Genomic DNA, 27,075 nt, shown 5'->3' with positions numbered 1-27,075 from the left:
TTTTTTTTAAATGTATTTTCTCTTTATTCAACCCGCCCGCCCCCCACCCTTCATCCACATAATATTTCATGACCCTATATCCGCCCACCCTGTGGATATAACCACAGGGACTGCGGATTTTGAGTCAACCCACACATTACTAGTGCGTGTGTGTGTCTAGAGTCTCTAGGGTTGGGTCAACCACAGATCCATACTGAGTCCAACTCCAGTCCTGGTCCTGCATCGGAGATAGGCAAGGGGTCAGTCAGGATACATACAGAACCCCCCCCCGCCCCACACACAACCAAGTCTCGTGGACGCACCATGATACTGCATGTTTTGTCCTGTGAGGTCTCCTGCAGTAGAGAGGACAGCTGACTCAGGTAACGCTGGTTCTCATCCAGTAGGTGGCGTACTGACTCACTGAGAACATGAATGGTGCAAAGGGGGTTATTTAGTAATTTGTTACTCTTTGGTAGAACTGTAGAGGGTGGTCTTAGAGATCATATTTCATTACTACGTTAGTTACTTAGTATGGTCTTACCTGTGTGTGTGTCCTAGTGGGTTCATGGTGAGAGGAGGGGGACTAGAGGCATTTGAGCTGGGGGTTAGAGAGTTGTGACTGCCATTCTGGGCCTACACACAAAATAAAATAATAAAATAGTAAAGACCCGGGTTGTAGTCGGATTACAAAAAAACAAACTAATCAGTTACATTATCAGCAAAAAAAACTAACTTGTAAACAGATTCCAGTTACTTTTGACAAGCGATTTGATTACTTCACCGATTACTTTTAAAAAGTTTATGAAAAAAAAAAATACATTATGTCACTTTTGGTTCTCAATTACATTAAATTCAGCATTGAAAAAAGGCGCTAGTTTAAGTTTGTTCCATTGAGCGAGTCTGACCACAAGTCAGAGACCACTATGATGACACACCAAATGCGTTTGATGGATCCTTATGTCTCAAGGGGAAAGTAATCCAAAAGTAACTGAAAGTAATCAGATTACGTTACAAAGTTTGGATAGTCCTAAAGATTACGATTTTGGACAGGTAACTAGTTACTAATGGATTACATTTAGAAAGTAACCTTCCCAACCATGTAAAGACAACTGATGACAACGGTAATAACACTGTACTGCTGGTGTTTGTTGGGCTGTGTGCCTATAAACACGAGTTGTGTGTTTGTGCACACGTTTACTTACACAGGCAATCTTGAGCAGGTGCCAGAACTCTCTCTGTCTCTTCATCTGCATAGTCATGACAGCAGCCTCTGCTGCCTTGATGCTTTCCACTGCCCCCTCCAGCTTAGGAAACAATGCTACAATACGACACTTACACTCCAAGATCTTACTAGAGGGAAGGAGACGGAGGGAGAGAAAGAGAAAAGGGTGTTGGCTTACTAGAGGGAGGGAGAAAGAGAGAAGGGTGTAGGTGTACAGGTGTGTGCATGTGTACTTGAGGAGTGTGTGTGTGTACCTGAGGTGTGTGTACAGGTCTCTGAGGATTCGGTCCTGGTTCTGGACTGTCTGGACAATGGTCTTCACCATCTCTGAACTGTCACTGTAGCCATGAGGGGGGTCTGGACCTGCGCACACACACACCCACACAAAACCAGTACAGCCAATGAGAATCCACATTCTCACACACACACCTCTACCAGCCTATACTAGATCAGTATTGTGCTGAAGTGGTTCTACTCACTCTTGCATTTGGCCTTCAGCTGCTTGTAAAGTTCAATGGCCTTCTCCTCCCTGAAACCACACAAACATATTTGTTTACAAAACGATACTTTGTCCATTTCATGGAAAGTTTTCAAAGCTGTAGAATTATGTGAGACACCTACAGTTGTTCCATAATGTCAGCTTGTCTCCTGGCAAACGGACTCCTCTGCAGCTCCACGATCTCAGAGTGGAGACACACTATCTCCTCATCCAGATAGCCCACCTCTGATACCTAACACACACATACAGATGCATGCACACAGACACTGAAGCTATGCCATCAAATGCTTCTCTCAGTCCAATACATGCTAGCAGAAGCTGTTGGTAGAGTAGACAGCTGTCATACAAAACTATAGTATAGTACCTGTGTAAAGGCAGCAGCTTTCTGTTCATTGTCCTGCCAGGCTTTCAGCAACTTCTCAGAGGCTACAGGTTTGGTCAGAGTTCATAAAACAGTCAGTACAACACACACACACACACACACACACACACACACACACACACACACACACACACACACACACACACACACACACACACACACACACACACACACACACACACACACACACACAGCTTACAGATGCCAGTGTCTCTCTGCTGGTTGTAGTGCTGTAGGTCTTGTTGTATGCTGGTGGTGAAGAAGGCCAGTTTGGCTCTGAGCTGCTGAGACTGGCTAAACAACACGTTCTTATATCGCGTCAGGTTGGTGTTGTAGCGCAGCAGACTCAACCTACATGTGCCCACACACACACACAAGGTTGAGAGTGAGGGCAGAAAGGCAATCGTGTGTGTGTTTGTGCCATGCTTATGTGTGTGTTTGTGCCATGCTTATGTGTGAGTGTGTACAAGTGTGTCTGTGCTGCATTTGTGTGTGTGTGCACCTACATGGCAGCTCTCTGTCCCTGGTACAGTCTGCTGTAGTCCCCTCTCAGACCACAGACATAGCTAACCGCCTCTCCCCACACCTTCCTTAGAGCAGCAAGAGGCAGCTGGGTCTTCGTCTCCCTCACTAACACATACACGCACAGCGAGGAACAGTCACATTTAGACACAGCAGCAATATGACATCATCATACATAGCAGGGCGACTTCCTGCTTACAGACATAAACTTCAATAGAATTGTAATATCATTCCCAGACATTTACTGTATCTGCACTTTGTCAATAGCCTGGGGATAAGGTTAACAGAATTGAATTTTGTCCAGACTTGCTATTAGCTTTTCCCAATTTTTACCCTGCATCAAGGAATACTCACATTGGGAAGAGCATATAGTGATAGTCTTGGCAGATTTTTGAGCCTACAGTACCTATGGAGTTGTTAAATTGTGATGCCTACCGATGGGGTTGTGTAGTGAAGCCTACCTAGGAGGTAGGGCTGGGTGGTATACCGTATTTTACAATATACAGGTATTGATGCACAGACCGGTTTGGGTTTTTACTTTATCTTCTATAATGGTATTTTAATGTTTGATTTGTTAAATGTGATACGCCGTGTGTAAGGTACATTTTTATAATATACGCTTTCTACACAGATCAAGCCCCGCCCCATGTTACTCAAGGAGCGCATGTTGTTGTTGCTCGACCAGGACACACTTGCGTTCAGTCTGCATGGTCAATGCATATCATGCAACAATGTTGATGACAACCATGCTGTTTCCACTTTGCGTCTTACTATAAATCCACTAGACCTCTATAATTACAATATCTGCAAACAGCTAGTTTGTCTTTTCTAAGCATGTTGTGCCTAAATCCTGTTGGCTGCTAATGCTAATAGCTAGTTAGCTGGCTAGCTAATAAATGTACCAAGTCGGCGCAAACATAGCTAGCTAATACAGCCTGATACCAGTTATGGTGTAGGCCTAAATCAGCATGTTGTTTGTGTAACAGTATCTTCTAAACCGAAGAGGATTAGGCGAAGCAGGAATAAGTTACCTACATGAAGTAGCTAAGAGAAAACATTTAATGTAGCCAAAGACTATAGGGTCCCGTAGGAAACATTGACCAACACCTACTGTGTCACAATAACTCCTCCCTGGCACTTTAATTCAATGTCATGTCATACAGAGTATTCAAAGTGCCTACTATTATATTCTAACTATAGAATTAAAATAATCATTATATTTCCATGACTTCAATAGCTCACCCAAGTGTTTTAATCTAAATCGAAAGTCAAAACCTCAACTGCAACATTTGGTAAAACCTATTTTATTTAATTTTTTAAAATCAGGCTGAGATTTTTTTGCCAATATCGTGTAGCCCTACATGGCAGTGTGGAGATGATCTCAAATGAGCAGGAAAACAAATATGAAAATGCAGAACATTTGTTTAATTGAACAATATAAAACAAATCCGAATGGAGGAAGACCCATTGAAATCCCTTAGAATGTATATGTTGTCACCCCAGGGTCACGCAGTACTCAAAACAAAATTTTGAATTTGTATTATTCAAAAACATAAAAATACCATAAAAAAATTGAAAAATACAGTGAAATTATATTTTGGCCATAATCGCCTAGCCCTACCTAGAGGGTTGTGTAGTTTTGATGCCTACCTATGAGATAGTGTAGTTGTGATGCCTACCTATGAAGTTGACGCTGTCAGGCAGGGGTCGGGCAGTGAAAGGTCCAGAGTATTTAGTCAGACTCTTATCAAACAGGTAGACTATGGCGCTGTCCCAGCCTCGCTGGAGAGAAATGAAAACATGTCAGTGTGTGTGTGTGTGTGTGTGTGAGCAAGTGAGTGAGTGATTTGATGTGGGTGTGTGTACACTACCGGTCAAACGTTTAAGGACACCTACTCATTCAAGGGTCTCTTTCTACATTGTAGAATAAGTGAAGACATCAAAACTACGAAATAACACATATGGAATCACATAGTAACCAAAAAGGTGTTAAACAAATCAAAATATATTTTATATTTGAGATTCTTCAAATAGCCACCCTTTGCCTTGACAGCTTCGCACACTCTTGCCATTCTCTCAACCAGCTTCATAGTCACCTGGAATGTATTTTAATTAACAGGTGTGCCTTCTTAAAAGTTAATTTGTGGAATTTATTTTATTCTTTATGCATTTGAGCCAGTCAGTTGTGTTGTTACAAGGTGGGGGGGTAAACAGAAAATACTGTAACCCGATTTGGTAAAAGAACAAGTCCATGTTATGGTAAAAACAGCTCAAATAAGCAAAGAGAAACAACAGTTCATCATTACTTTAACCTGTTGGGGCTAGGGGGCAGTATTTGCACGGCCGGATAAAAAACGTACCCGATTTAAACTGGTTACTACTCTTGCCCAGAAATGAGAATATGCATATAATTAGTAGATTTGGATAGAAAACACTCTAAAAAGTTTCTAAAACTGTTTGAATGGTGTCTGTGAGAAAATTCCATACAGGAAGTGCCCTGTCTGACAATTTGTTCTCCTTCTGTGGCATCTCTATCAAAAATACAGCATCTCTGCTGTAACGTGACATTTTCTAAGGCTTCCATTGGCTCTCAGAAGGTGCCAGAAAGTGGAATGATGTCTCTCCTGTCTCTGGGCGAAAAACAGCAGGAGATTTTGTGAGTGGTCAGGCTGAGAACAGTGACACTGGAGATGAGCATTCATGAGAATTCTCAATTTTTTTCATTCAGCCTTTGAATGAATACAACGTCGCCCGGTTGGAATATTATCGCTATTTTACGAGAAAAACAGCATCAAAATTTATTTTAAACAGCGTTTGACATGCTTTGAAGTACGGTAATGGAATATTTTGAAATGTTTTGTCACGAAATGCGCGGATACTGACCTGAACGCACAAACAAAACGTAGGTATTTGAATATAACTATGGATTATTTGGAACCAAAACAACATTTGTTGTTGAAGTAAATCTGAGTTTGGTGAGGGCCAAACTTGGTGGGTGTCAAATTAGCTAGCTGCGATATGTACTCAGAATATTGCAAAATGTGCTTTCGCCGAAAAGCTATTTTAAAATCTGACACCGCGATTGCATAAAGGAGTTCTGTATCTATAATTCTTAAAATAATTGTTATGTATTTTGTGAACGTTAATCGTGAGTAATTTAGTAAATTCACCGGAAGTTTGCGGTGGGTATGCTAGTTCTGAAAAAAAAGCTGGTTTTTGATATAAATATGAACTTGATTGAACAAAATATGCATGTATTGTATAACATAATGTCCTAGGAGTGTCATCTGATGAAGATCATCAAAGGTTAGTGCTGCATTTAGCTGTGGTTTTGGTTTTTGTGACATATATGCTTGCTTTGAAAATGGCTGTGTGATTATTTTTGGCAGGGTACTCTCCTGACATAATCTAATGTTTTGCTTTCGCTGTAAAGCCTTTTTGAAATCGGACAATGTGGTTAGATTAACGAGAGTCTTGTCTTTAAAATGGTGTAAAATAGTCATATGTTTGAGAAATTGAAGTTATAGCATTTTTGAGGTATTTGTATTTCGCGCCACGCGATTCCACTGGCTGTGGACGCAAACGTCCCACCTTGCCCAGGGAGGTTAAGCCATGAAGGTCAGTCAATATGGAACATTTGAAGAACTTTGAAAGTGCAGTCGCAAAGTCCATCAAGCGCTATGATGAAACTGGCTCTCATGAGGACCGCCACAGGAATGGAAGACCCAGAGTTACCTCTGCTGCAGAGGATACGTTCATTAGAGTTACCAGCCTCAGAAATTGCAGCCAAAATAAATGCTTCACAGAGTTCAAGTAACAGACACATCTCAACATCAACTGTTCAGAGGAGACTGTGTGAATCAGGCCTTCATGATCGAATTGCTACAAAGAAACCACTACTAACAGACACCACTAATCAGACGAGACTTGCTTGGGCCAAGAAACACAAGTAATGGACATCAGACCGGTGGAAATCTGTCCTTTGGTCTGGAGTACAAATTGGAGATTTTTGGTTCCAACCGCCGTGTCTTTGTGAGACGCGGTGTGGGTAAACGGATGAGCTCTGCATGTCTATTTCCCACCGTAAATCATGGAGGAGGAGATGTTATGGTGTGGGGGAGCTTAGCTGGTGACACTGTCAGTGATTTATTTAGAATTCAAAGCACACTTAACCAGCATGGCTACCACAGCATTCTGCAGCGATACGCCATCCTATCTGGTTGGGCTTAGTGGGACTATCATTTGTTTTTCAACAGGACAATGACCCAAAACACACCTCCAGGCTGTGTAAGGGCTATTTTACCAAGTAGGCGAGTGATGGAGTGCTGCTTCAGATGACCTGGCCTCCACAATCCCCCGACCACAACCAAATTGAGATGGTTTGGGATGAGTCGAACCGCAGAGTGAAGGAATAGCAGCCAACGAGTGCTCAGAATATGTGGGAACTCCTTCAAGACTGTTGGAAAAGCATTCCTCATGAAGCTGGTTGAGAGAATGCCAAGTGTGCAAAGCTGTCATCAAGGCAAAGGGTGGCTATTTGAAGAATCTCAATTATAAAATATATTTATATTTTTGGGGTTTCTACATGACTCCTCCATATGTGCCATTTAATAGTTTGTAGGATAATAGTGAAGACATCCAATGTAGAAAATAGCACAAATAAAGAAAACCCTTTGAATGAGTAGGTGTTCTAAAACTTTTGATCGATAGTGTATATGTGTGTTATGGTTGGGTGATGTCAACTTTTTTCCTGATTATATACCGATAAAACAGTGATATACGGTGCTATCGCCCCTCATTTTTATAAAAAAATTTATCCGCTGAAATGTCAGTTGGGCTATAGCACGAAATCAAATGATGAAAGACAATGTTGTTGAAAGCCTGGGCAGAGGCAATGGCAAATCTTTTCTAATATTCCTTTTTGGCGGAGGAGCAGAAGAGGTCTGACATCAATAAGGGACCCTAGCATTCACCTGGTCAGTCTGTCACGGAAAGAGCACATGTTTTGTACACTCAGTGTATATGGCTAATTAAGCAGCCCATATATAACGCAGCACTTGTAGATTAGCACAGAAAGCAGCGCCACAGATGAAAGGAGAAACTAGTGATCAAACCTGAGTTAGGTTTGACTCCTGACGAACCAAATGGCATCCCTAGCCGCGTCCTTAGAGCATGCGCAGACCAGCTGGCTGGAGTGTTTACGGACATATTCACTCTCTCCCTACCCCAGTCTGCTGGCCCCACATGCTTCAAGATGGCCACCATTGTTCCTGTACCCAAGAAAGCAAAAGGTAACTGAACTAAACGACTATTGTCCTGTAGCACTCACTTCTGTCATCATGAAGTGCTTTGAGAGACTAGTCAAGGATCATATCACCTCTACCTTACCTTACACCCTAAACCCACTTCAATATGCTTACCACCCTAATAGATCCACAGATGATGCAATCGCCATCACACTGCCCTCTCTCATCTGGACAAGAGGAATACCTATGTAAGAATGCTGTTCATTGACAATAGCATTCATCACCATAGTACCCTCCCAGATCATCATTAAGCTTGAGGTCCTGGGTCTGAACCCCACCCTGTGCAACTGGGTCCTGGACTTCCTGACGGGCCTCCCCCAGGTGGTGAAGGTAGGAAACATCTCCACTCCGCTGATCCTCAACACTGGGGGTGCCACAATGGTGCGTTCTCAGCCCGCTCCTGTACTCCCTGTTCACCCATGACTGCGTGGCCATGCACGCCTCCAACTCAATCATGAAGTTTGCAGATAACACAACAGTAGTAGCCTTGATTACTAACAACGATGAGACAGCCTACAGGGAGGAGGTGAGGGCTCGGAGTGTGATGTCAGGAAAATAACCTCTCACTCAACAAAACAAAACAAAGAAGATGATTGTGGACTTCAGGAAACAGCAGAGGGAGCACCCCCCGATCCACATCGACAGGACACCAGTGGAGAAGGTGGAAAGTTAAGTTCCTCGGCATACACATCACCGACAAACTGAAATGAAGAAATTTGTCTGGTCACCTAAAACCCTCAAACTTTTATAGATGCACAATTGAGAGCATCCTGTCGGGCTGTATCACCGCCGGGTACGGTAACTGCACGGCCCACAACCGCAGGACTCTCCAGAGGGTGGTGTGGTCTGCACAACACATCACAGGGGCAAACTACCTGCCATCCAGGACACCTACAGCACCCGATGTCACAGGAAGACCAAAAAGATCATCAAGGACAACAACCACCCGAGCCACTGCCTTGAAATTGTACACTTCAATAAATGGAACACTAGTCACTTTAAATAATGTCACTTTAACAATGTTTACATATCTTGCATTACTCATCTCATACAGTGGCAAGAAAAAGTATGTATACCCTTTGGAAATTTCTGCATATATTGGTCATAAAATTTGATCTGATCTTCGAAAGGCTGGTCATGGCTCACATCAACGACATCCTCACAGAAACCCTAGACCCACTCCAACAGATACACAGATGACGCAATGTCAATCACACTCCACACAGGCCTTTCCCACCTGGACAAAAGGAACACCTACATGAGAATGCTATTGATTGAACGTTGAGCTGTAGTCAACACCATAGTGCCCACAAAGCTCACCACTTAGCTAAGGATCCTGTGACAAAACACCTTCTGCAACTGATTCCTGGACTTCCTGACGGGCCGCCCCCAGGTGGTAAGGGTAGGCAACAACACATCTGCCACGCTGATCCTCAACTCGGGGGCCCCTCCTGTACTGCCTGTTCACCCATGCCTGCGTGGCCAAACATGACTCCAACACATTAAGTGTGCTGACGACAACAGTGGTAGGCCTGATCACCGACAACGATGAGACAGCCTATAGGGAGGTCAGAGACCTGGCAGTGTGGTGCCAGGACAACAACCTCTCCCTCAATGTGAGCAAGACAAAGGAGCTGATCCTGGACTACTGGAAAAGGAGGGCCAAACATGCCCCCATTCACATCGACGGGATGTAGTGGAGCGAGTCGAGAGTTAAGTTCCTTGGTGTCCACATCACCAACAAACTATCATGATCCAAACACACCAAGACAGTCCTGAAGGGGGCACGACAACACCTAGTCCCCCCCAGAAGACTGAAAAGATTTTGCATGGGTCCCCAGATCTTCAAAAAGTTCTCCAGCTGCACCATCGAGAGCATCCTGACCAGTTGCATCACCGCCTGGTATGGCAACTGCTCATCATCCGACCATAAGGCTCTACAGAGGGTAGTGCGTACGGCCCAGTACATTACTGGGGCTAAGCTTCCGGCCATCCAGGACCTACAGTACCAGTCAACAGTTGGTTACTACATGATTCCATATTTCATAGTTTTGATGTCTTTACTATTATTCTCCAATGTAGAAAATAGTAAAAATAAAGAAAAATGCTTTAATGAGTAGGTGTGTCTAAACTTTTGACTGGTCCTGTGTGTGTGTGTGTGTGTGTGTGTGTGTATTATATATATATATATATATATATATATATATATATATATATATATAAATAAAAGTTTAGACATACATACATACATACATACATACATACATACATACATACATACATACATACATACTAGGCGGTGTCAGAGGAAGAACCAAAACATGGTCAAAGACTCGAGTCACCCAAGTCATAGACTGTTCTCTCTGCTACCGCACGGCAAACTGTACCGGAGCGCTAAGTCTAGGTCCAAAAGGTTCCTTAACAGCTTCTACCCCTAAGCTATAAGACTGCAGAACAATTAATGAAATAGCCCCTCGGACTATTTACATTGACACCCCCCCCCTTGTTTTTACACTGCTGATACTCGCTGTTTATTCTATGCATAGTCACTTTACCCATACTTTCATGCATGTACAAATAAACTCAATTAACCTGTACTGCCACACATTGACTCGGTACCGGTACTCACTGTATAAATCCTCGTTATTGTTATTTTATTATGATACTTTTTATAAACATTTTTACTTTATTTTATTTACAAAATTTGATCTTAACTCTATTTCTTGAACTGCATTGTTGGTTAAGGGCTCGTAAGTAAGCATTTCATTCTAAGGTCTGGCACGTGACAAATACAATTTGATAACATATTTATTGAAATAGGCTATAGCAAATATGAATAGGCAAATTATTCGGAATGCCACTAGTGTGCTGCCCTGCAAGAGTCCGTTTTTTACTGAGCTGCGCCAATCAAGTTTAAATAGGCTAAACCATCGTCTCTCACATCACAATGTAGTCACCATGATCACTGTCAGTCAGATGATGCTATCGTCATATTTTCCAACCCTAGTGTGTGTGTCAGACCTGGGTTCAAATATGTGCATTTGATTATTTGTTATTAGGAGCCTGTCAACTTGAAACGTTTTAGGGTCATTAACAATGTTCCCTCTTAGCTGCGGGTGCGCAGCTCCCCTGCCACGCAGAAAAATCAGCTCCCGCAGAGAAACTTGAGATTGAACTTCACTCAACTTTCTAGAGTTTTCCCCTTTAGTTAACACTATCAACATTTCACTCTACTGTGGGAATTGTGCTCAAATAAACACAATATTAGCCACTTTCAATGTAACATACCGAAACAAAACGAACTATGGAAGACTTAGTATACAAAACTGTGCAAGAGATTTTCTTGTAGGCAGAGCGAACTGGAGTATGATTGTATTGTATTGACATGCCCGTACTCTACACAGACCGGTGGGTCATAACCAGTCAGAGCTGCGGTAGGCCTATATGCAAATAGACCATTGTCATATATGGATCTGTGCCATTCACTTTGAACTGGACTGTGTTTATAGCATGAGCATCACAAGTAGATGCTCTTGTTTTGAGATCAAAGCAAGAGCTGCAGGTAGCCACCTGTGCACATTTGTTCATATTCTTTGCTAGTTATTGAGTTATAGTTATAGCTAATTTCTAGTCAACAATGGTGAGGGGGGGGTGCATTTCTAGCCATTTTGAATCGCAAGTCAGGTAAAGAGCTTTTTTTTTAAGTGGCTGTGTTGTATTTTGAGACGGTCTTGAATAAGCTAAGTAGCCAATAGGCAGAGGGTAGCATATTGTGTCTGATTCTCTGTAATAATGGTATGGGAATAATAATACACTTCATTTTGAAGTGGTTTCTTACATCAAACATTTACCTTATCTAAAGGACAAGTGGATAAACAGGTTAATGTCAAGCCCTGCATATTTTTTTTCAAAAGTCTCATGGAACGTAGGCCTACATTGAAAACCACACATTTGCTGCTACCGTAGGTTGAATGATAGAACAGCTATTTCCATGTTAAAATTTAAATGGGAGGCCTTTTTCTCCATTGTTTTTAATGGTAAGCCACTCTGGTAGGCCTACATTATGATCAAATAGCCGCAGTGCATTTCTTGGCCACTGTTAAAACTAACTTAAAGCAGGTACAGCCTCAATGCTCAAATTAAACACGTGCCAAAGTCGCACAGAATTTTTACAACATTCAAGTTTGTGCTCAGCGGACCTGAAATTTGCTGAGTGCTGATTTTTTTTTTTTTTAGGGAACAATCTTCTCATAGACAAATATGTTCTTATCACAATAGTCCCTAAAGCGTTTGAGAAAATAACATTGATGCATTCAATGATGGCCACACTATACCATTACATGAAGCATTAATGCTAAAATATACTAAAAATACTTTTTTAAAATCTTCCCATGAACCATAGGACCAAATGACACCAAATTTGGAATGTAGGCCCAAACTTACTTTGAGAAAAGCTTAGGGATTGGACAAAAGATTTGCAAAAATGATTTTGTGTGTCCATTTAGTCCCCTGTAAATCATCTCCACTGTGGAAAGTTAATGCTCAAAATCATCTACAATCCTCTTCTCCTCATGAACCGCATGTCAAACTCACTTCAGATTATATATTTACACTCATTAGTCTTTAACGGTTTGGAGTTTTTGCCGATGTTGCTGCATTCAAATATGGCTGCACTATACCTATAGATGAAAGTTAGCACATATGTTAATGCAAAAATCAGATTAGGTTCCAAATATGGAGTCAGACTCAATTAATTAGCCTCAAGTGTGTACACAATTAAGGCAATTCACTAAAGTCCCAGAATTCAAATATGACCGCAATATATCAATACACCAGTGGAAGGAGAAAACATATATAAAATGAGTGAAACATAAAAATAAAAAGTTATCCTTTTTAGACAAACCTATAGTAAATAAATTCACATCAACAAATAATTGATTAAAACGCTGTTTTGCAATGAAGGTCTACAGTAGTCTCAACAGCACTCTGTTGGGTAGCACCATGGTGTAGCCGGAGGACAGGTAGTTTCATTGACTTCAATACAAAACCTAGAAGGCTCATGGTTCTCACCCCCTAACATAGACAATAATTATAACAACTTCCCAGAGGACGTCCTCTAACCTATCAGAGCTCTTGCCGCATGAATTGACACGTTATCCACCAAATCAAAGGATCAGTGAAAGAATCTAGTACTGAAAGCATAAGCTACAGTTAAACTCAGCAAAAAAATAAACGTCCTCTCACTGTCAACTGTGTTTATTTTCAGCAAACTTAACATGCGTAAATATTTGTATGAACATAAGATTCATCAACTGAGACATGAACTGAACAAGTTCCACAGACATGTGACAACAGAAATGGAATAATGTGTCCCTGAACAAAGGGGGGTGGGGTCAAAATCAAAAGTAACAGTCAATGCAGCTGGTGGCCACACCAGATACTAAGTACTGCAGTGAATCTCCTCCTCATGGACTGCACCAGATTTGCCAGTTCTTCCTGTGAGATGTTACCCCACTCTTCCACCAAGGCAAGTTCCTGGACATTTCTGGGGGGAATGGCCCAAGCCCTCACCCTCCGATCCAACAGGTCCCAGACATGCTCAATGGGATTGAGATCTGGGCTCTTTGCTGGCCATGGCAGAAGACTGACATTCCTGTCTTGCAGGAAATCATGCACAGAACGAGCAGTGTGGCTGGTGGCATTGTCATGCTGGAGGGTCATGTCAAAATGAGCCTGCAGGAAGGGTACCACATGAGGGAGGAGGATGTCATCCCTGTAACACACAGCGTTGAGATTGCCTGCAATGACAACAAGCTCAGTCCGATGATGCTGTGACACACCGCCCAAGACCATGACGGACCCTCCACCTCCAAATCGATCCCGCTCCAGAGTACAGCCCTCGGTGTAACGCTCATTCCTTCAACGATAAACGCGAATCCGACCATCACCCGTGGTGAGATAAAACTGCGACTCGTCAGTAAAGAGCCCTTTTTGCCAGTCTTGTCTGGTCCAGTGACGGTGGGTTTGTGCCCATAGGTGACGTTGTTGCCGGAGATGTCTGGTGAGGACCTGCCTTACAACAGGCCTACGAGCCCTCAGTCCAACTTCTCTCAGCCTATTGCGGACAGTCTGAGCACTGATGGAGGGATTGTGCGCTCCTGGTGTAACTCAGGCAGTTGTTGCCATCCTGTACCTGTTCCGCAGGTGTGACGTTCATTTGTACCGATCCTGTGCAGGTTTTGTTACACGCGGTTTGCCACTGCGAGGACAACCAGCTGTCCGTCCTGTCTCCCTGTAGCGCTGTCTTAGGCGTCTCACAGTACGGACATTGCAATTTACAGCCCTGGCCACATCTGCAGTCCTCATGCCTCCTTGCAGCATGCCTAAGGCACATTCAAGCAGATGAGCAGGGACCCTGGGCATCTTTCTTTTGGTGTTTTTCAGAGTCAGTAGAAAGGCCTCTTTAGTGTCCTAAGTTTTCATAACTGTGACCTTGATTGCCTACCGTCTGTAAGCTGTTAGTGTCTTAACAACCGTTCCACAGGTGTATGTTCATTAATTATTTATGGTTCATTGAACAAGCATGGAAAACAGTGTTTAAACCCTTTAAAATGAAGATCTGTGTAGTTACTTGGATTTTTACAAATTATCTTTGAAAGACAGGGTCCTGAAAAAGGGACATTTCTTTTTTGCTGAGTTTAGTTTGCATTGCAGTACATAAAATGTGGTGAGTAGTTGACTCAGAGAGAGAAAGAGAAAGTTGAACAGTTTTGAACAAATCAATTTCTTTAATAATGAAGCGAGAGCTAGCTATATTTCTTATTTTTTTCACTTAACTAGCAAATGCAGCTAGCTAGTTTAGCCTACTCAAACAGAGAAGGATGATTGTTGGATAGCTAGCTGGCTATCCAACAATGAAACACTTACAAGTCAAGATAAGCTAAACTGCTTGCTGACTGTGCACTGTACTGCATGATTGTAGCGAGTTTACTAACGCCTTACTTCTAGTAGCGTTTTTGACTATGACGTTAGCTAATATGGTGACAACGATGTAGGCTGTGTGTAGCAGTTAGCAGTTACGGTATGACGGTTTGGCTTGGAAAGGTTTTTTTGCCTGGTCACAGATAGCTGATGTGTTGTGCACTGATATGTTGTGCACTGAAGTATACACGCAAAGGGAAAAGGTGAGCAGAAGAAAACGTGTAGATGCAAGAAGGAATTATTCAACGAGCAAAATGAACATGCTGTTTGAATGTGGCTGCTATGAAAGTGAACAGTGTTTGTGTGTGATCAGGGGTGTATTCATTCCACCAATTCTGTTGAAAGAAAATTCTTAAAACGGAAGCAAATGGAACGAAACAGGGATAAACATAACTGTATTTGTCCAATAGAAAGTCTTGTTTGTAACTGTTGGACTAATGACTACACCCTAGATCAGCTAGATGCAGGCGAGAGGATGCAAGGCGGTATTGAATGTGTCACTGTCACCTTGATTCCTCAAATTTCTCTCGACCTGTGCACCTGCGTTGTAAACTTTCATTCATAGGCTTAGTTGTAGAAACATCATGACCGGTATAGGGACAATTGAAGTATCATGTTGTGGCCTAAACCTATCCATGTTACATTGAGCTGGGTGAATAGAATAAAAATGACAGTCATCCAGTATGCTGTAATAGAAATAATGCCATGCTCATAAAAAAAAAAATTGTCTTCCATCATCTTAAACGTCACCGACAGCCACTGCAATACACTAACGCAAAAATAATATCTTAACATAAACCATTAGTCAAATTGACCCCTGAATTGATATATAAACTCAATACATGAAGTCATGACTAAGAATGATTACCTGTTGCTGCAGCCAATCTACAGCACTAGACTAAACTTCACTTGTGTCATCCTTCTGGTATTGAGAGATAAACATGGTAAAGTTTTCACTGATTATCATGTAGCAACGATCTTTATGTGCAGAGTGCTTGCTTTGTTATCTATCTGATCTTGTGTCCTTTTTGTCATCCAAACTCCATTCATTGCTGCTTGTGGCTATATTTTTAAATACTTATTTTAGGTGTATTTTTAAATACTTTCCTATAAATAGCGTACTTTTTGAAATGTTCTAATTCTTATTTCCAAAACATTGTTTAAAATACCAAACAGACCTGTTTCAAATACATGAGAGTATTTAAATATTTGTATATACACTGTGCATTTGAGTATTTCCAAATAGATTCCGATACTTAACTACTTGCTTCCAAATGTTAGATTCCTTTTTTATTTTTTTTTACTTACTATGACTGAAATGTATGGTCGTCCCACCAAGCTATCTTAAGATGAATGCACTAATTTTAAAATCGCTCTGAATAGGAGTCTGCTAAATTACAATAATGTTAATGTAAAATGTAATCGAAATACCCTAAATAGTATTTGAACCCGTCTGGTGTGTGGACGCACGAGCTTGTACCGGTCCATCAGGGAGGCAATGTGCTGGTGGTCTGCGGGGGTCCAGGGAGACTCCAGTCTCCAACAGCAGCTCCTGGCTGAGCGGAGGGATGTGTGTGTGGGTGTGTGTCTCCACACGCTGCTGCAGGGAGTGTAACCCCTCCTCACTGCCAAGGACGAAGGAGTGGAGCTGGGCCGACGTCATGTCCAACACATGCATCACCTAGAATGCACACATATGCATAATTATATGGATTTGTTTGACAAGACCATTAGTCACATCAATTTAAAAGGAAATAACCCCCAGAGGCTCATGTTACTATCCAATTAATAAGATTGAACAGTCCCTTGCATTCAGGCTGAATTTGCTAGCTCCGCAACCACTTGCTAAGTTGTTTTCAAGCATTGTAGTGTGTGTGTACCTTCATGTTGAGTATGTTCTGTAGGGTAGTGTAGCAACAGGGTGTGTGTGTGTCACGGTCTGTCACTCCTCCTCTTGTCACAGGGTCCCACAGCAACAGCATCTGTAGCAGAGATTCCACTGGCTCTAACAGGGACCTACACACAGACAAACACGAAAAAGTAACATTTTCCTCACATAAAAAAGGTAACGCATTGAGCAAAAACAAAACAAAACTTTAAATAGATGGGATCACAAGTTCAGAAAACTGCTACTAATATAATGCAATAATATACTGTACATTCCATTTAGCAGATACTTTTATCCAAAGCGACTTAGTCATGCACATACAGTACCAGTCAAAAGTTGACACACCTACTCATTCAAGGGTTTTTCTTTATTTTGACTATTTTCTACATTGTAGAATAATAGTGAAGACATCAAAACTATGAAATAACACAAAGGGAATTATGTAGTAACCTAAATAAATGTGAGATTCTTCAAAGTAGCCACCCTTTGCCTTGATGACAGCTTTGCGCACTCTTGGCATTGTCATGACTATCCTGTGAGGATCCAAATAGGTCAGATCTTTCAGCGCTTGCCACAGTCTTCCCTGTTACCAATTCAGTCATGGTGATCTGCCGCTGCTGTGGGAACTGTTCTGACATGAATACGCTGACAGGCCAGGGAGAAAACTTTGTTGACGTGTTTTTGGATTGGGCCATTTTCCACGGTAACAGTGCAGTAATTGGTCAAAATTACAAACCTGGTTTAATTGGACCCTTTTATGTGCTAAAAGTGCAGGGATTGGTCAAAATTGCAAACTCTCGCATAATATGCGCAGATATGTTGATTTTGCATTGAATTATGCGATCGCAGAATCCTGGTGGGACTGATAAGAGATAATTGTTTTACATAAACTTTGCAGTGACAAGTCACGCCCGAGTGAGGTCAGAGAGTGTGTCAGCCTGACGGAAATGCCACACGTTTAAAGTTGTTTGAACTTTGAATCTCAACACAAGGTAGAGACTATAAACTCACCTCCTGGACAATCACTGGTACGGCTGATTGCTTAGGGCAGCTAAAGTATCTTCGAAAGCGAATTCAAGAAGGACCATCCTACTATTCTGCTCAAACCATCGTATTACGCTACTCTCATCACCCCACTGGGAACCATCGAACTGGCTGGCTAGCCTATCTTCAAATAAGCATCTTGAGGAGCAAATAGAATGAAAATAAACTAAGTAGTTCTGTTCAGGACAACAAGACAAGTCACCAGATACCGGACAACTACAAAGAAGGACAACAATATTAGACTTTGTCGGAACCATTTTGGACAATCAGAGCCTTACAAGCGTGCCGCGAAAATGCCCAACTCCCTTCACAAGGCGGCTCTGTCCACCGAGAGAGATCCGGCAAACCAAGACATTTATTCAAGGCACACTTAACCAGCATGGCTACCACAGCATTCTGCAGCGATACGCCATCCCATCTGGTTTGCGCTTAGTGGGACTTTAATTTGTTTTTCAACAGGACAACGACCCCAAACACACCTCCACACTATGTAAGGGCTATTTGAGCAAGGAGGAGAGTGATGGAGTGCTGTATCAGATGACCTGGCCTCCACAATCACCTGACCTCAACCAAATTGAGATAGTTTTGGATGAGATGGACCGCAGAGTGAAGGAAAAGCAGCCAACAAGTGCTCAACATATGTGGGAACTCCAAGACTGTTGTAAAAGTATTCCAGGTGAAGCTGACTGAGAATGCCAAGAGTGTGCAAAGCTGTCAATCAAGGCAAAGGGTGGCTACTTTGAAGAACCTCAAATATATTTTGATTTGTTTAACACTTTTTTGGGTTACTATATGATTTAATGTGTTATTTCATAGTTTTGATGTCTTCACTATTATTCTACAATGTAGAAAATAGTAAAAATAAAGAAAAACCCTGGAATGAGTAGGTATGTCCACACTTTTGACTGGTACTGTACATTTTATGCATGGTGGCCCAAAGAATCAAACCCACAATCATGGCGTTGCAAGCGCCATGCGCTACCATCTGAGCCATACAGGACCACTATGAGTGATGTGTGTGTGCATGTGTACCTGCTCAGATTGTTGGGGTAGGGTAGGTGTGTAGAGAATCTCACTTCTCCATTCATATCCTCTACAGCCATGATGTCCTTGGGACCTTTGTTGCGCACTTTACTGGTCCTACACACACACACACTTTAACTGGTTCTACAAGAACATACAATTATTTGCCTTCTATTTTTGTGACAGACAGACACTCACTCACCACTGAACCGGCTGCATGTTGTGAAGGAAGGGGCGGAAGCCACAGGTACACTCAAAGATCATGGTTCCAAAACTCCAGTAGTCCACTGACACAGTATAGGGCTTATTCTCAAACAGCTCTGGAGCCTAAAACGCGCACACACGTAACACACAATTCCCATTGGAAATAGATTCAAAAGCATATATTGTCAGTGTATAAAAAACGTTTTGGTCTCACCAGGTACTGCAGAGTTCCGACGAAGGATGTACAGAGACTGCCCTGGTCCAAGTCTTTAGCGTAACCCAGATCTATGATCTTATGGACAAACTAGAGAGATAAATGGAAAGAGGGAAAGATAGGAGAGATGGACAGCACCAATACTTATTTGAGTTTCCAAATACCTGTTTGTGTGTGTGTGCACTCACCTTCCCACTGGCCTCCTGCAGTACGATGTTCTCAGGCTTCAGGTCCCTGTGGATGATCTTATTCTCATGGAGGTACTGGATACCAGACCCTGTGTGTACAATAATGATACATTACCTCAAATGAAAAGAAACTCCCAAATGGTGCTTGCAAAGTATCAATGTACCAGCCTCAACTGGAACCAAACAGAAGTAAATGGGCCAAAACAGAGGGAGTAATATACCTTTACCCAACAAGCAACACTTGTTTGTTAAAAATAATAATTTTGCAAAGCATTTTGCTTTGGTGTACACTAATGAATACACTCCTGGAAAGCACCCTCTAGAATGAACGAGTGTATTTCACTATAAGGGGCTAGCTTACCAACATGGCTGAGTAGAGACAGGACTTGACTCTCCTTCAGTCCACAGCAGTTCTCTGGCTTGTTCAGAAGCTACAGGGATCAGGAAAAACAGTCACATACAATTCATTGCTTTTAGAAAGTATTCCCACTACTTGATTTTTTCCACATTTTGTTGTGCAACAAAATGGTATTCAAGTGGATTTAAAATGTAATTTTTGGTAAAAGATCTACACAAAATACTCTAATGTCAAAGTGGAAGAAAAATGTAAAAAAAATAAATAAAAAAAATAAAACACATATCTTGAGTAGATAAGTATTAAACCCCCTGAGCCAATACATGCTAGAATCACGTTTGGCAGCTGTCTTTCTGGGTATGTCTCTAAGAGCTTTGCACACCTGGAATGTACAATATTTGCCCATTATTCTTATAAAGATTCTTCAAGCTCTGTCAAGTTGGTTGCTGATCATTGCTAGAAAGCCATTTTCAAGTCCTGCAATAGATTTTCAAGACGATTTAAGTGAAAACTGTAACTAGGCCACTGTCGTGTCTTTTGGCACCATTAAACTGAAGACAAATTTATCAAATAACTCCCTGTAATTATTATTACGCAATTAAACTGATTAATCGTTTAACTGTAAATAACTAGGAGATCGGGGCACCAAGGAAAATATTCAGATTACAAAGTTGGAATTTTCCTAATATAACTTTCCTATATTATAACATTATATTATAGTATCTGACCGATTATCTTCTGGTTTAAATGGTGTATTCTTTACCTCGTCCAGTCTCATTCCAAACGTCGTAAATTGTTGTTATGTGCACGAACCCAGTCTTCACTAAGTCATCCATACATCAATTGTCTTAAAATCATTTATTTACTAAACAAAGTAATTCACAGAAAGCATACAAACAGTAGTTATCGTCACAAAGAAATGGTAGAGTAATGTGCCCTAGTGGGCTAAACCAGCATGACGGCTTGTTAAACAAACAAGGGGTTGGGGGCAGCGGAGAAGGCACAACAGAGTTGATAAATATAAACAATTGATATGCTAATCCTTTGCACATGAACACTCACTCATTCGGGAACAATTGCAATCAATATATATTTACGCTCAGTGTGTCGTCGGGATCCTTGTTGGAGAGTTTTTGTCCTGTTGGAGAGTTTTTGTCCGCGTTCTCTCTCGGTTAGAATGGATCTTTCAAAGCGACATTCATTAATGTCGTTATAGAATGGATGTTTCGTCGGTCTTTGCGTTCAATGATATCGAATTTCTAGCTGCAGACTATTAATTAATATCAAAGACTTGTTATTATTCTGTCGGTATCGATAGTCTAAAAGTTTAACCACGTGGTATGGTTAAACTTCAGTAGAGGAATGCATGGTCAAACCTTGGCTCTCTCTTCTGAGGTAAGCTGGTCTCCCGAAAGAAATTCTAGGTGGGGGTTTTATACTGAACATAGAACAGGCTGTCACATGACGCCTTGTCCTGTCTGTGTTCCTGGGGGCGTGCCGATGACTTAGTTAACCTGTTTGGGATAGGGGGCAGTATTGAGAATTTTGGAAAAAATATATGCCCATTTTTATCTGCCTCCTACACCAACTCAGAAGCTAGAATATGCATATTATTGTTCAGGTTTGGATAGAAAACACTCTGAATTTTCTAAAACTGTTTGAATGGTGTCTGTGAGTATAACAGAACTCCTATGGCAGGCAAAAGCCTGACAAGGTTTCATGCAGGAAGTACCCTGTCTGACAAGGAGTCGTGCGTCTTGCATCTGTTTATTGAAAAGTAAGGATCTTAGCTGTAACGTGACAATTCCCAGGGCTCCGATAGGCTCTCAGAACCCGGGAAATACCTGAAGGTTGACGAGGCAGCCTCAGGCTGAAACACATTATCGCCTTTGGTAAGTGGCGGATCAGAGGACCTTTGAATGAGGCGCGTGCACGATTCGCTCCTGAGGAGAAATTTAATTTGGCTGTTTAGGCTCAATGCATATTCCCGGTCGGAATATTATCGCTTTTCTACGAGATAAATGGCATAAAAATTGGTTTTAAACAGCGGTTGACATGCTTCGAAGTACGGTAATGGAATATTTAGAATTTTTTTGTCACGCCAATGCGCCATGCGCGAGACCGTGATGTTGCATTCTGATAGTGTCTAGAACTCACGAACAAAACGTCGCTGTTTGGATATAACGATGGATTATTTGGGACCAAACCAACATTTGTTATTGAAGTAGAAGTCCTGGCAGTGTATTCTGACGAAGAACAAGCAAGGTAAGAACATTTTTCTTATAGGAAATGTGATTTTGGTGGAGGCTGACCTGGGTGGGTGTCTAAATAGCTAGCCCTGTGATGCCGGGCTATGTACTTAGATTATTGCAAAATGTGCTTCATCCGAAAAGCTATTTTAAAATCGGACATAGAGTGCATAGAGGAGTAATGTATCTATAATTCTTAAAATAATTGTTATGCTTTTTGTGAACGTTTATCGTGAACGTTTATCGTGAGTAATTTAGCAAACTGTTAGTAAATTCCCCGGAAGTTTGCGGGGGTTATGCTTTTTCTGAACGTCACATGCTAATGTAAAAAGCTGTTTTTTGATATAAATATGAACTTGATTGAACAGTCATGCATGTATTGTATAACACAATGTCCTAGGTGTGTCATCTGATGAAGATCATAAAAGGTTAGTGCTGCATTTAGCTGTGGTTTGGGTTTATGTGACATGATATGCTAGCTTGAAAAATGGGTGTCTGATTATTTCTGGCTGGGCACTCTGCTGACATAATCTAATGTTTTGCTTTCGTTGTAAAGCCTTTTTGAAATCGGACAGTGGGGTTAGATTAACGAGATTCTTGTCTTTAAATAGCTGTAAAATAGTCATATGTTTGAGAAATTGAAGTAATAGTATTTCTAACGATTCAAAAATCGCACCACTGGATTTCAGTGGCTGTTACGTAGGTGGGACGAGTTCGTCCCACATGCGCCAGAGAGGTTAAGCTTTTGAACAGAAATACAATTCTCTCACATTAACATCAGTACATAGCGTCTCAACATACTCCAAATAGCTTCATCCTTATTAATACATTTGATACAACCATTTAGATGTAACTCCCCTAGCTGAGGCTAGTATATAAACTGTAGTATGGTAATATGGCCATATTTTCTCTAATGAGCCTCACAAAATTGTACCAAGTGGACCAGTTCGTAGCTGGATTCTTCACCGATCTTTTATACCTTCTCCAGGACATAAATGTCGTTTGGTTCTCCAATTCTGTGAGGTGGAAGAATCCTTTGTTCTCTCCATGAAAACACTCTGTCTCTTTATACTGTGGCCTGTGAGGCAGGACATTCCCCTTTGGAATTTTACGACCCCTCTCACAGGGCCTGGGTGGGGGGAGGTAGGTAGGGGGATGGTGCATAGAAAACCCAGAGGGCAATGTCATGACACCACTCAGGAGCATCGCAACTCCAGTGTATATTTGGCCTTGTGTTTTAGGTAATTGTCCTGATGAAATGTGAATGTGTCCCAGTGTCTGGTGGAAAGCAGACTGAACCAAGTTTTCCTCTAGGATGATGCCTGTGCTTACCTCTATTCCATTTCTTTTCATTCCCCCCAAAAAAAATCCTTAGTCATTGCCGATGACAAGTATACCCAACATGATACAGCCACCACCATGCTTGAAAATATGAAGAGTGGTACTCAGTGATGTGTTGGATTTGCCCCAAACATAACGCGTTGTATTCAGGACAAAAATACAATTTCTTTGCCACATTTTTTTGCACTATTACTTTAGAGCCTTATTTCAAACAGAATGCATGTTTTGGAATATTTTTATTCTGTACAGGCGTCCTTCTTTTCACTCTGTCATTTAGGAGAAATCTCTACAATACTAACCTATCACAGCCATTCAACTCTAACTGATTTAAAATCACTATTGACCTCATGGTGAAATCTCTAAGCAGTTTCCTTCCTCTCCGGCAACTGAGTTAGGAATGGCGCCTGTATCTTTGTAGTGACTGGGTGTAATGATACACCATCCTAAGTGTAATTAATAACTGCGTTATGCTCAAAGGGATATTTAATGTCTGCTTTTAAATTTCTTTACACATCTACCAATAGGCGCCCTTCTTTGGGGAGGCATTGGAAAACCTCCCTTATCTATGTGGTTGAATCTGTGCTTGGAATTCACTGCTCGACTAAGGGACCCTAGTGATAATTGTATGTGTGCGGTACAGAGATGGGGTAGTTGTTAAACATGTTTATTGCACACAGAGCGAGTCCACGCAACGTATTGCGATTTGTTAAGCAGATTTTTACTCCTGAATTTATTTAGGCTTGCCATAACAAATAGGTTGAATACTTATTGACTCAAGACATTTCAGCTTTTCATTTTTTATTAATTTGTAAACATTTCTAAAAACATAAAATGTGGAAAAAGTCAAGGGGTATGAATACATTCTGAAGGTACTCTACACATGGCATCACTGCAAGTGTGTGCGTGTGTGTGTGCACGTGCGTGTACCTTGCGTAGGTCTCCTCTAGAGCAATACTCCATGGCCAGTAGTGGCAGGTCATTGAGCGCTATAGAACTCATCTCCTCTGGAACCTCCCTGGCTCTCACCACATTATCATGGCTCAACCTGAAGAGGCAAGGAGACAAGATAGGAGTCAGGAGTCAAGACAAGGAAGTAGGACACAGGAGAAAAGGACAAAGAAGGTGACAGTCAAGAGCAGCAAAAGATGTTCTATAGTTACTGTACGCTCTATCCATGGGATCCCTGTGTTTATGCTTCTATGGAGCAAATCTGTTCGAATTCAATCACATTTTGACAGCATCCCTTTAGATTTAAACAACTTTCCATACATGTTTGCCAATGGAAGAAGTAAGAAAGTGACATATTGGACCTGAATGACAAAACATTCAGGAGACAAAAGGTGCTCAAAGTTAACCCATTTTGCATACCCCACCATACCAGGAGACATCTATGGTCTTCATCACTGGAAAATATAAAGGGTTCAGTTTGATTTCATTTCTGAAGCTTACAGAGTTGTCAAACTACGACAATTTCTTGGGGGTCATGTTTCGTAGGAAGCATGTCTCTACCTTCACCTCCCAAGCAGGTTGAGGAGTAGCAGCGATGAGACAAGATCGAAATTGGGGAGAATTTTTTTTACACACACACACACACACACACACACACACACACACACACACACACAGAGAGAGAGAGTACCGGTCAAAAGTTTGGACACACCTATTTATTCCAGGGTTTTTCTTTATTTTTACTATTTAGAATAATAGTGAAGACATCAAAATATGAAATAACCCATATGGAATCATGTAGTAACCAAAAATGTGTAAAACAAATCAAAATATATTTAATATTTGAGATCCTTCAAATAGCCACACTTTGCCTTGATGACAGCTTTGCACACTCTTTTCTTTCATTTTGATTTCGGCACAAATGGAAATGTGGCACTGACTGACTCGTCCATGGCTTGACGTTTTTAGCATAGTCTCAATGAAGAGTTCGGCATTCGACTAGCCATGTGCTACACGCAGTTACAAACCTGCTAGAGTTAGAGGCAAGCGGATGAGCAATATCCACCGTCGTACTACGGATGCAGCCTGAATGTCAAGCTGGTTAGATTTAGAAAAACCTGAGTAGATCTAGCTTGCTTTGTAGGATACCTCTCTGGAGCGCCATGTGAGCTGGGTTTGCAGTTTGAGGTTTTATTGGTTCCTTTTTTTTCATTTCACCTTTATTTAACCAGGTAGGCCAGTTGAGAACAAGTTCTCATTTACAACTGCGACCTGGCCAAGATAAAGCAAAGCGACAAAAACAACACAGATTTACACATGGGATGAATAAACGTACAGTCAATAACACAATAGAAAAATCTGTATACAGTGTGTGCAAATGACGTAAGGCAATAAATAGGCCAATAGTGGCGAAGTAATTACAATTTAGCAATTTACACTGGAGTGATATATGTGCAGCAGGCAAGTACAGCTAAAGTATTTGAAATTATTTTAAATAGTATTTGAACCCAGTTCTGACAGTGTTTGTGTGGTTATTACTAGATGCGTAGGTGTTACACTCACTTCTTCATAATCTGTATCTCTCTACTCCAGCGTTCTCTGTTCTTTGAGTTCAGCTCCAGACGACACAATTTCACTGCTATCTTCTCTGAGGTCTCCTTCACACACACACACACACACACACACACACACACACACACACACACACACACACACACACACACACACACACACACACACACACACACACACACACACACACACACGTTGCATTCCTGCTGAGCATCTCAGAAGATAATGTTGGCTTTATGTGTATGTGTGTAGTCACATGATCCGGACTCACCAGGTGCTGGTACAGGTAAACGTGTCCAAACCCTCCGGTCCCCAACTGTTCCTTCAGCTCCCACAGCCCACACACTTGGCTCTGTTTGACCGGGACTTTCTCCATCCCTCTCAGCTGTGGAGGGCTCGAGAGTGTAATCTTTTAGTTACTCTGGACAGAATGACTTTCACGTGACATTTGCTGTGAAGCCTCCGGAGTAGTCTCCAACGGGAGTGTGCAGGACTTTTTTTTCAGCCCTGCACTAACACACCAGATTCAGCTATGACGCTTCCGACTTAAGACCATGTCTAGTTGATCAGTTCAATCAGTTTTATCAGGTGTGCTAGTAAAGGCCTTCTCTAGCGCTCCAACAACTCTGCAACTTACTAAGGCAGGAAGGCTGACAGAACAATAAAATTGCTGGATATGCCTGTATGCCCACAACCATGTCGTTTATCAGGTGTCCTAGTTCCACAGTGGACCGGAGTGGCTAGCTTGCCAGGTGGAGTTCGCAAAGCAAGACGTAAACTATGTAGCTAGCTAGATAACGTAAGCGAACTAGCTAGTTGTCCTGTCAAAACTCTTTCACTAACGCGTTAGCTAACGTTACTAGCTAGCCAAATGGCGCTAGCGCTGAATACAACAATAAAACCATCTAGAACAAATAACGGAAAGATATAAAACACCGTTGATCGTAATTCATTTCTAGATTAATTAGCTACCGGTATTTTTGTTCCACGCTAAAATGAAACAAAGTGGTAATATTAGCTATGTCCTAAGAGTCCACAAAAGCGACTGCTGTTGCTTCTTCTTCGATAAGGTTTAACGGCGGTTAGAATCCAATAAATGTTGCATTACCGCCACCTACTAGACTGGAGTATAACTCCCTTATACTTTGCTTGAAA

General features: G+C 41.6%; 1 protein-coding gene across 4 annotated transcripts; it reads right to left on the bottom strand.

Moving 5' to 3' along the window:
* On the bottom strand, nt 1-27,075 carry LOC115162780 (inhibitor of nuclear factor kappa-B kinase subunit alpha). Of its 4 annotated transcripts, none has more exons than XM_029714209.1 (21): nt 26,192-27,073; nt 25,912-26,006; nt 24,328-24,445; nt 19,817-19,886; nt 19,456-19,544; nt 19,268-19,357; nt 19,052-19,176; nt 18,859-18,966; nt 16,775-16,910; nt 16,375-16,575; nt 4,287-4,389; nt 2,592-2,715; nt 2,285-2,436; nt 2,068-2,129; nt 1,826-1,935; nt 1,684-1,733; nt 1,459-1,567; nt 1,185-1,332; nt 524-615; nt 303-402; nt 1-217 (listed from the first exon to the last, which is right to left on the bottom strand). In XM_029714209.1, exons 1-21 carry the CDS (start codon nt 26,294-26,296, stop codon nt 140-142), a joined length of 2,265 nt encoding a protein of 754 aa, XP_029570069.1. In that variant the 5' UTR covers nt 26,297-27,073; the 3' UTR covers nt 1-139. The 4 variants fall into 4 exon arrangements, with proteins under 4 accessions (XP_029570069.1, XP_029570075.1, XP_029570079.1 ...); XM_029714215.1 differs by having other exon boundaries at nt 59-217; nt 25,912-26,003; nt 26,192-27,074; XM_029714219.1 differs by lacking the exon at nt 4,287-4,389 and having other exon boundaries at nt 59-217; nt 16,365-16,575.

This window comes from Salmo trutta, chromosome 2 (genome assembly GCF_901001165.1).
Source record: "Salmo trutta chromosome 2, fSalTru1.1, whole genome shotgun sequence".
NCBI lineage: Eukaryota > Metazoa > Chordata > Actinopteri > Salmoniformes > Salmonidae > Salmo > Salmo trutta.
Note: the sequence above shows the minus strand (reverse complement) of the source record. Positions and strands in the feature narration are given on the sequence as shown.